The sequence below is a fragment of the Quercus suber genome, unplaced genomic scaffold (assembly GCF_002906115.3).
Source record: "Quercus suber isolate HL8 unplaced genomic scaffold, Cork oak 2.0 scaffold_28, whole genome shotgun sequence".
Lineage (NCBI taxonomy): Eukaryota > Viridiplantae > Streptophyta > Magnoliopsida > Fagales > Fagaceae > Quercus > Quercus suber.
Window position 1 is genome coordinate 76,749 of NW_027069493.1, and position 10,018 is coordinate 86,766.

The 10,018-nt window shown below is 33.2% G+C and overlaps 1 protein-coding gene and 1 long non-coding RNA gene across 2 annotated transcripts in view; one reads left to right on the forward strand and one right to left on the reverse strand.

Moving 5' to 3' along the window:
* The first annotated feature begins 1,099 nt into the window (after nucleotides 1–1,099).
* Nucleotides 1,100–1,806, forward strand: LOC136066028 (uncharacterized). The gene is made up of 3 exons (XR_010627572.1): nucleotides 1,100–1,186; nucleotides 1,272–1,430; nucleotides 1,521–1,806. It is a non-coding gene; the product is annotated as an uncharacterized LOC136066028 (long non-coding RNA).
* Nucleotides 1,807–7,938: 6,132 nt separating this feature from the next.
* LOC112006296 (uncharacterized) overlaps nucleotides 7,939–10,018 on the reverse strand; it is a gene marked incomplete in the record, with an annotated part of 11,055 nt that continues 8,975 nt past the window's right edge. Inside the window, 7 exon segments of the mRNA XM_065770040.1 lie at nucleotides 7,939–8,058; nucleotides 8,127–8,170; nucleotides 8,173–8,360; nucleotides 8,438–8,502; nucleotides 9,002–9,085; nucleotides 9,496–9,570; nucleotides 9,869–9,952. Coding sequence (XP_065626112.1) covers nucleotides 7,951–8,058; nucleotides 8,127–8,170; nucleotides 8,173–8,360; nucleotides 8,438–8,502; nucleotides 9,002–9,085; nucleotides 9,496–9,570; nucleotides 9,869–9,952 — 648 coding nt within the window.

A 10,018-nucleotide genomic window follows, 5' to 3' on the forward strand; every position in this document is an offset into this window, starting at 1 on the left:
AACCCTCACCTTCAACCCACCCCTCTCTACCACCGATCCTCCTCACCGGTCGCTTTGAATCCATCTCCTCCTTCAAAAAATGGCAACAATGGAGAGCTTGATCGGGCTGGTGAACCGGATCCAGCGAGCCTGCACCGTCTTAGGCGATCACGGCAGCGAGGGGATGTCGCTTTGGGAAGCTCTTCCTTCCGTCGCTGTCGTCGGAGGCCAGGTTCTCATTATTCAGTTTTCACCTCCTCTTTTATATTATCGTATTTTTCTATGATAATATGCATATGCATTTGTGGAAATCTCAGAGTTCGGGGAAATCTCAGAGTTTCTATTTCTATTAGTTGTGCATTGTTTAGAGTGTTAATGGTGAGTATTTTAGTTGATGGGTCTTTCTTTGATCACCCTACAGATGAGCTTCCAGAATCCAGCTCTGTTCCTAAAGTTTGGCCAATTTTTGGTGTTGTTGGGATGCTAAAGCTCTTGGCAGGTAAAATATCTTTTCAAACGCTCAAAATATGTTCTTGTGTGTTTTAGGATAGAGAACCTTGACTTACTACTTTAAATTCATTTTTCCGTAATTAGTTGCTTGCATAAAATTTTTGTCCCTTTTCAATTTATGATATCGTACATTAACTATAGTGGCTTATAGAGCATTGGTGCCATTTGTTACAACTTAATTTATAAATTAAGCCAGCTTATTTTCTTAGGTACAGCTTAAGTCAAACCCAGTTTGTTTTTATCTCACCAAAATGTGCTATACACCAAACGATGCTTGATGGCTATTTATGTTCTCAGTAGTTGTTTTCAGTTCATTGATTGTTATTGATGCTGATATATGGTTTTATTTCATTTTTAATTCTTAAAAATGGTAGTTGGGTAGTAATTTCATGGTTGGGAAGATTAATTACATATTGTAATAGGAGACGGATGAACCAAAAACATGCATAAAGGCACATTGAAACATGATTCCTGACTGTTCGGGATATGACACATTTGATTGACAGAATTGTGGTGCCATGTAAGACCAGTGGAGTAAATAGAACCTAGAACAGAGGAAGGAAAGATTAAATCAAATGCATATGCATCTAGTTTCTTATTCNAATGTTTGGATCTTACTTGGGCATCCTATCTTTAAAGTTTCATCCCTGAAGATTTTTCCATGTAATCATTCTCTTGAAAATTCCCCTGCAGACAGGTAAGTTATTTACTTGATGTTTATTTGTTTTATATGGATGGAATTTGATTTCAATTCTGTAACTGTTATATGAACTTCCTTGCAGAAAAAGATGGAGACTGAGTTTTCTGGGCTGCTAAATATTGTAGAGAAGACTTTTGGTCTGTACTTCTCATGCGAAACCAATTTAACACTGAGGTCAGCATTGGACGTTAGAAAGTGCCCATCGTGGAATCCAAAATCATCAAACAAAATATTGAGTCAGGTCTTTCTCTATCACTCTCTTGCTCTTAGTTATAAAGAAATAATTGTATTGCCTTTCCCCAAATACCTAACTCGATATGCCAAACTGTAGGTTATGGCTAAAAAAATTGCTAAATGGAAGCAAGTGGGAGAAAGTCAAGGCGTTTTAGCAGATAGAGTACATGAAGGTGACGAATCTTCGCATCCGCTTTACCGCTCGATTGGTTACTTTCAAGCACCAGGGTGTGAGATTCCAGATGAGTTCAACCACCAAAATGATGGAAATTCCATTTCATTCTTGGTTCGTAATTCCAGATGCATTCCTCTTGCTGTTTGTGTTGCCTTTGGACCGACAAATGAATCTTATCATTTTGTGATTGAATTTGTCGTCAATGGTTGTTTAGAAATTCAGCATAGTGGGCGCTATGCTGAATTTCTAAACAACCATTGACGACAAATTCAATCACAAAATGATAAGATTCATTTGTCGGTCCAAAGGCAACACAAACAGCAAGAGGAATGCATCTGGAATTACGAACCAAGAATGAAATGGAATTTCCATCATTTTGGTGGTTGAACTCATCTGGAATCTCACACCCTGGTGCTTGAAAGTAACCAATCGAGCGGTAAAGCGGATGCGAAGATTCGTCACCTTCATGTACTCTATCTGCTAAAACGCCTTGACTTTCTCCCACTTGCTTCCATTTAGCAATTTTTTTAGCCATAACCTACAGTTTGGCATATCGAGTTAGGTATTTGGGGAAAGGCAATACAATTATTTCTTTATAACTAAGAGCAAGAGAGTGATAGAGAAAGACCTGACTCAATATTTTGTTTGATGATTTTGGATTCCACGATGGGCACTTTCTAACGTCCAATTCAGTTAGTGGTGGGTTTGATTTGGGTTCATCTTCAGTGACCCATGAATCTGTGAATGATGACTTTGATTTGTATCTGTCTCCACCCTCGAAGAAAAAGAGGACATCTTGATCAAGTTTTGAAGAATTATGCCTCTCTTCCTTCCCCTAATTCCCATCTCCTCCAACTCCAAGTTAGTTCCCTTCACTTGTAAGTATTTACAACTTCAACCCCCCTCACCCCCAATTTATAAGAAAGTTTTTTTTTTAATGTACAATTGAGTGCTTTGTTTGTTTCGTAGGCATATATATCTTAAAAAGTTCTTTTATGGTGATGAATTGGGCTTGTTTCAGCTTGTGTTATGTTCTACATGCTTGGCTATTGTATGGGTAATAATAAGTTCAATGAACTGTTCACGGCTTTTGTGGTCATGTGGTACTTGTTTTTCAATCAAAACAGTTTATCAAGTAGAAAGAGAGTTTTTAGAATGGAAGATAATTACCCTATTGAGACTGTGTAGCTATCTATGTTTGTTTAGTCTAGTAATAGAGAATGTACTCTTTTAACAGTGCATAATTTGATTATTCATTGAGTTAGTTGTGTGACACAATTAAATTCAGCACACTCATAAATTGTTTCCGAATCAGTATACGTATACCCAGTATACCATGCCTTCCCCACACTTCTTGACAGGCACTAGAGGCCTGCACAGTAGCAATCAGTTGTTTGTGTCAAGCAAATTGTTTTAGAAAACTTTTTGAGGCTCTTAAAGACTACTCAAAATACTCTAGACAAATAGAAAAAATTTGACTTTCAAATATATTAGGAATAGTGGCGACTCTAGGAATTTTTTTCAGGGTGTTCCTTAAGAAGTATAAATTAAACAATATAATAATTTGTTATATTGTTGTTTAATTAATTATAAAATTATTAATTATTGTTTAGCCTAACATAATTTAATTTGTTTGTCTTTTATAATATATTGGTTAATTAAATTATTAATTATTATTTATTAGTTGCTTCTTTTAATTAATTATTGGTTAATTAAATTATTGTTTATTAGTTGCACTAACACACATTCTATGTGCATTTACTTCCCCTAATTCAAATATCTCACTCGGCCCCATGTGCCCATCCACCCCCACCCCACTCAACAGACAAGCCTCATGCCCTCCAATAAAAATAAATTCTTAATAAACCGTCAACAAAGATTAAATAGAAAAATAAATGCACATTCAGAAGGAAAAAAAAAAAAAAAATCATTGTTGCACTATGTACACAACATAACACTACAATTCATTAACTTTATTATATCTCAACTCCCAATTAATTTCAAAGTTTCAAACAAATTCAATTTTTACTTAAAAAAAAAGACACTAACAGACAAACATTACTATTTACCATTAAAAAAACTGCTATTCATGTTAACACAAAAAGACAAAAAATAAAAAAATAAGGCAACCATAACTCATAGAGCACAAACGTGGGAGGATATCATTCCACCCACCAGAGCACTAGACACTTCTACTAATTTCTTTTAAGTCATTGTTTATGTCTCTTAAAAAGAGAAAGAACTCTCTTTCTCTTTGTCTTTTGTATCAGACGGTTTAAGAGATTTATTTTTGTGCTCATTGCTAACAGCTCATAAGAGAGAGAGAGAGAGAGAGAGAGAGATACCAGATGTGGTGAGTTTGGGCTAGGGGCGGGGCTGGCTGCTCTGCTGCTACCATGTTGCTGCTGCTACCTCTCCCTTCACTGCTTTACTTCAACCATCAGCCGTTGAGTCTCTTGGTTAGGCTTAGAGTTAGGGTTTTATTTGTTTGTTTGTGGTTTTCTTTTCTTTTTTTTTTTAATCTTTGATGGAATGAGAGATTAGTTTTGTTTTAAATTTTTGAAAGGCCGGGCTATTTGTTTTTGATAAAATTTGGTTGATTGGGTTAAATTTTCTTTAGCTTTACTATTTTGTGATTTATGTTGTTGTGCTAAATTTTTTGGGCTTGCTAAATTTTCTTTTATAGATTAGATCCATAAATTCTTTTTATGGCCTTTTAAAGTGCTAGTAATATTGTTGGGCTTTTTTGTGGCTGGCTCTGTTACAATTTTTTTTTTTTTTTTTTTTTTTTTTTGCTTGAAAGTAGAACAAATAATTTTTATTTTATTTTTATTGGAGGGTGTTCCTAATTTTCCTTGAGGGTGTTCCTAAAAGGGTAAACAAATAATTTTTTTTTAATTATTATATATAATTTTTTTTTATTTTTCAGTTCAGGGTGTTCCTGGGAACACCTTGAGCTTAACGTGGCGTCGCCACTGATTAGGAAGCCATGTAAATTTTGCAAATACATTATATATTTCTAAGTATTAGAACCACAAAAAGATGTTGAAGGATGTACAGGTAGCTTCATGCATCCTTACACTGACCTCTGTTTTTTTCAAAAATTACAGTATACTAGCCGCGAACCTGCGCGTTGCGCATGATATTTATTTTTATGGTAGTTTTATTAAATTTTTTTTATGCAATTTAAACTAATTTAATAAAGAGTAATATATTGTGTAATTATATTTTTATTTATTATAAGAATAATCATAAATGTAATATAGGAACAATCATAAATCATAAATTTAATAATTTTTGTCGTACTAAAATGAAAAAAATACAAATTTTCTCAAAAATTCAAAAGGCAAGTTAACGAAAATATTTATTTTTTAATAAAAATTATTTATAACATCTTGTGAATCATTAAAAAGAATATAAAATTTGGAAATTATTCTTTTAGTTTTAAACAAACTTTCTCAAACTTTTTTTTTTGCCTACAATCCAAAACACTGAAAAAAGTAACTAAAAAATTAATAAAAATTAACTATGATTAATTGGACCAATTAGGAAAACAATTTGTTGTTTATAATCTATTAAGGTTATTTTCTTTGCAGAAATTGTAATTTCGTCCACCCAAAACATATTATCAAATAAAAAATTATTAGCAAAATCTAAGAATTAAATTTCTATATATGCATTTTATAAAATAATAATAATAATAATTAAAGTAAAATTGCAAAAGATAAAATTTGTCTCTCATCCAATAATTTTTGTTTAGCCAACATTTGCTTTTCTCTAAATAAATAGCATTATAGAGTACTTCTAGTTCTAATACAATTATTAAGAGTACTTGTGGTAATACTTTGTGGTGGACAAAGTATTAAAAAATAAACAAAAATGATTAAAGTCTCATAGTGTAACATCTAAATTGAACACTATAAAAATCATGCTATCAAATTACAATAACTACCAAATTAAATTGTTCAAATTATGTTATGTAGTAGAATAATATTATATTTTTATATTTAATCCTTTATAATGCAATAAGATAACATTTAACAATCAAAGAGAGAGAGAGAGAAAACAAAACTAAATCGCATTAACCTAAAGTAGATTAAAGAATATAAAAAAATATCAACCTAAAGCGAAGATGCAAGAAAAATAAAATAAAAAATAAAAATCCACCCAAAAATTGTGTGTGTGAGAGAGAGAGAGAGAGACAGAGACAGAGAGAGAGAAGAGAGAGAACCTTTTTTTTGTAAGAGAAAACTATGCATAGAATGAAAGAGATAGCGACAAATTTATAGTAAAAGGGTGTGAATAAGAAGAGACAAAAATAAAGAAAGATGAAGGGAAATATGAAGAATGATATTAATGTAAAGGGTAGTGGGGAGATGAGAAGATGAGGAAGGAGAAAGGTTGGAGAAGTAGTGGAGAGATGAAAAGGTATGAGAGGGAGAAATGTTGGAGAAGTGTAAATATGAAATTAAAAAAATATTAAAATAATTATAAGAAAATGGAAAAAAAAAGAAAAGAAAAAAAAGATAATGACATGGACGCTGACGTGGCTCAACGTGAGCGTAGCAGCATTAAACGCTACGCTTTAGTTTTTAGTAATATATAGATGGCACAGCCCCAGTGCAAATTAATGCGTAAAGATTTTACATTACCAGACGAAGAGCATCAGCATAAGAACTCATATCTATAAGTATGACAAGAACATGCTTCCCACATTCATAAGCCAAATATTCAGCAGTAGTAACAGCTACACGAGGATGATAATATGTTCAATTGTAGGGTCATTTTCCTATAAAAGAGCACATCAGAGGACATAGTTTATGAATGCAATTCAGACACTGTAATTTGCTCTATTTTCATTATATAATATTAAAAAATTATGTAAATCAAAATTTCTTTTTACTATGTTTAATTATGACTCATTTGAATTAATAAATGCCTCTGTTTAATTTATTATTGACAATTAATATTAGATGTACTCACCAATCTAAAGGAAAATATTATTTTGTAAATTAATATTATGCTAAAATGTAAAACTCATTTTCTAAGTTTTATTTGTTTCAGTCCTTTGACTTTTTTTTTTTTTTTTTTTTTCATTTCAGTTGTCAATAATTTAGTCTTTGATTTTATTTTTTTGCCACAATTAACTTATAAAAGAGACATAAATTATTACTCTTTTTCATGAAAAATCCAAACTATTGTCACACGTAGAGAGCATACCCTTCAACGTGAGTTTTGCCCACAATCCAATGACACTCAACAATATTCACCATATAAATTGATTACAACGTATTTTGTTTTACCATTTGGTACCAGCAATGTGGAGTAATCTTATCCCTCAGATTTTGTTGTTTTTAATGTATCCCCCTCCGTGGAGCTAATCTTATTTTTATTTTCGGATGGTAACATGATCTTGGATAAGATCTTCGCTGAGAACGTACAAGCAAGGCACATAGCACAGGAAAAATATTTCAGGCCAGGCTCCAAGCCCATAGCAAACCTGATCTTAAATCCATGACAGACAAGGTAAAAAAGAACCCGTCTAGCATAACAGCTCAACGTCCATACAAAAGCTATAAGTTGCAGTAATCATTTTTCCAGCAGTGAATGTACAACGTTCACCGATGATCCGAGCTTTATACCATCAGCTCATATAATCAAAGAGAAGCTGGCAACCAGCAAAGGACGCTAAAACCATTTAGACAACCAATAAAAAGGCAGTAATTGGCCAACAAATGTTAACACCTTATATTTTGATAGCAAATGGCAATAGAAACTTGATGATAAATCTGACCTCTTTTTACAACCTTTTATCTATTGGCAATTCATATGCCAGATCTAAGGACAGTATTATACAAAAGCTTCTCTCTCTCTCTCTCTCTCTCTCTCTCTCATCCCCCAATCCCCAAGAAAACTCAAAGACATGCAAATGCCATCTTCTCACTGCACATCCATAAATCCTGTCTGCTATCAGGGAACTTAGCCTCGTATGCCTGGGGCACCTGCATGCATTTGTAGAATTTACTTGTAGTTTTACTATTAAGGACTATGTATTAAAATAAACAAAATAAAATGAAGTGAGAAAATATAATTACCATATAAGTTGCAGTAATCAATAAGAGCATAGCAAATACACAAAACCAGCATTGTTCCTGTAATCATATATACAACAACAACAAAGAGTCCCAAAATTTTGGGTCAATTATGGACCCTCAACAAACTAATAAGGTTCAGTCACATGTATTTTTCCTGTATTCTATTCTATCTAAAATATAACAGGAAAATTTGAAAGAATGGAAAAAAAAAAATGGGGGGGGGGGGGTGTGGAAGAGGGGTCCACACAAAGAATAGCTTACTTGTCTAAAAATATATGTTTCAATTTTCCAAACTTCAAACATTCATTTTGAACATCTTCTTTGATATCCAACTCAAAATCAGGTTCCGTTTGCAAAGGGGGATATCATTTTGAACATTATCAGCAACAGGAACAAGAAAGGAAAATTACTTTAAAAAGCATGCCCCACCAACCTCATCATTTGGATCAAACATATCCTTCAATAATAAACATTCACTGGAACACCAATTGTATCAACAGTTGGCAAAGTAGCAATGGGAACTTGAAGACCTGAACCACCAAGTCCAGCAAGAGCAGGAACAAGGGGAGTAATTGGAGATACTGCAGGTGCAGCTCCTAGAATAGGCACTGTTGGTAAAGTAAGGCCTGTGCTATTGACAACTGGAGTGCCAGCAGAACCAGCAACGCTTCAGAAGAAAGGAAGAAAATGTAAGAAAAAAGAGGTCAATTTCAATATACCACAACAAACTAGGAAGAGAAAAACCTAGATCCAGAGCCACTGCGGTCCAACTTCTGCATGAGAAGTGCTCGAGATCATGCATTCAGAGACTGAGAATTAAAAGAAGAATTGTGTCAGCTTGGCCAATAATTTATTTAAGAGAAATAAATAAACAAACAAACAAAAAATTGTGAATAAGAGACCCACCAGAAATTCAAGAGAGAGAAAGATCGGAAATTGATAACTTACAGAAGGAAAATGTAAAACTAACTTGAAAATGCAAATGAAAGAAAAGGAGAAATAGGCCCAAAAACTAAAACTTTTAAGATATCAAAATTATTGTTGACATAGAATCAATTAAGATTAACATAAGCTCATGATACCTTTTTTTCGTGACATAATAGCAACACCAAAAACATGCTTTAGGTAATACACGCTTTAGACGTGTAAGAACAATCAAATACCTTAGACTTTGATTATCAAGATTGATTATCAACAAGCCTTAAGACTTTCAACCAACTTCAACAAAGAGAAATCATTTTAGTTTTTTTTATATTAAAATAATAATTAAAAATAAATAAATAAAGAGAAAATGGACGTATAACTAACCAAGCCACCTCCTTCATCATTATCAAAATCACCAGAATTTGCTCCAACATCTTGCATTCCAGCTTGATCAGTAAGAGCTGAAACCTGAACAGGAAAAGAACAGAAGGCGAAAAGGAGAAGAGAAGTCAGGTAAAAGATCATATTCAAAGTAGAAGAGCCTATAATAAGAATTTTTGGTACAGCATACACCATTCATTCATGTAGCACTGACAGAAGAAGAATGCCATCAAGTTTTATACATAAGCACGTGCCAAGTTACTAAAGACCAGTAACAGGGCAACACAGGCATTCAATTGTTTGATTTGAAAGCATTGATCTTAGAAAGGACTCTGGATCACCAAGTAAAACTCTTTGAAACTGTTGTATTAACTAATATGCTGCTACAGAAAGTAACAGCGTAAAATATGTGAAATGGCAAGAAGCTGGTAATAAAACAATGAGATTTGTACACTGTTGTTTCAGACTCAGTGCATTGAAAGATTGAATGGCAATACCTTGATAAGCTGACACGCAATCTCCAACTGTTGATTCAGACTCAGTGCATTTCTAGCATCTTCAAGACATGCAAACTGCAATAAACAACTTACTCAATTAGCCTACTAAATCAGGAGGAACCTTGGTGTGCATATAATATGCCATCTAGAACATCAGTAGAGCCAAGAACACCATATTAAGATATTATACCAAGTGATTTAGATACAAGCTGTATGTGATGTTCAAGCCGATTATCAATCTATAAGAGTAAAGGACTAACTATATCATTCAAAGCTTCTCATGTATAGTTAAGCATGCAAAACTGTGTTGCATAGAAATTTTAAGTGCTGCATTTTCAAGCAATTACACAAATGTTTCACAAATAGTACTCACCTGGACAAAGCCATATCCTTTGCAACGTCCAGTTTCATCAACAGGCAACTGCACCAGCTCTACTTGACCAAATGCTTCAAAAACCTGTTTCAAAATAAAAGCAATGGATCAACAGAATTTAGTGAAAGAATTAAACATATCAATGAATCC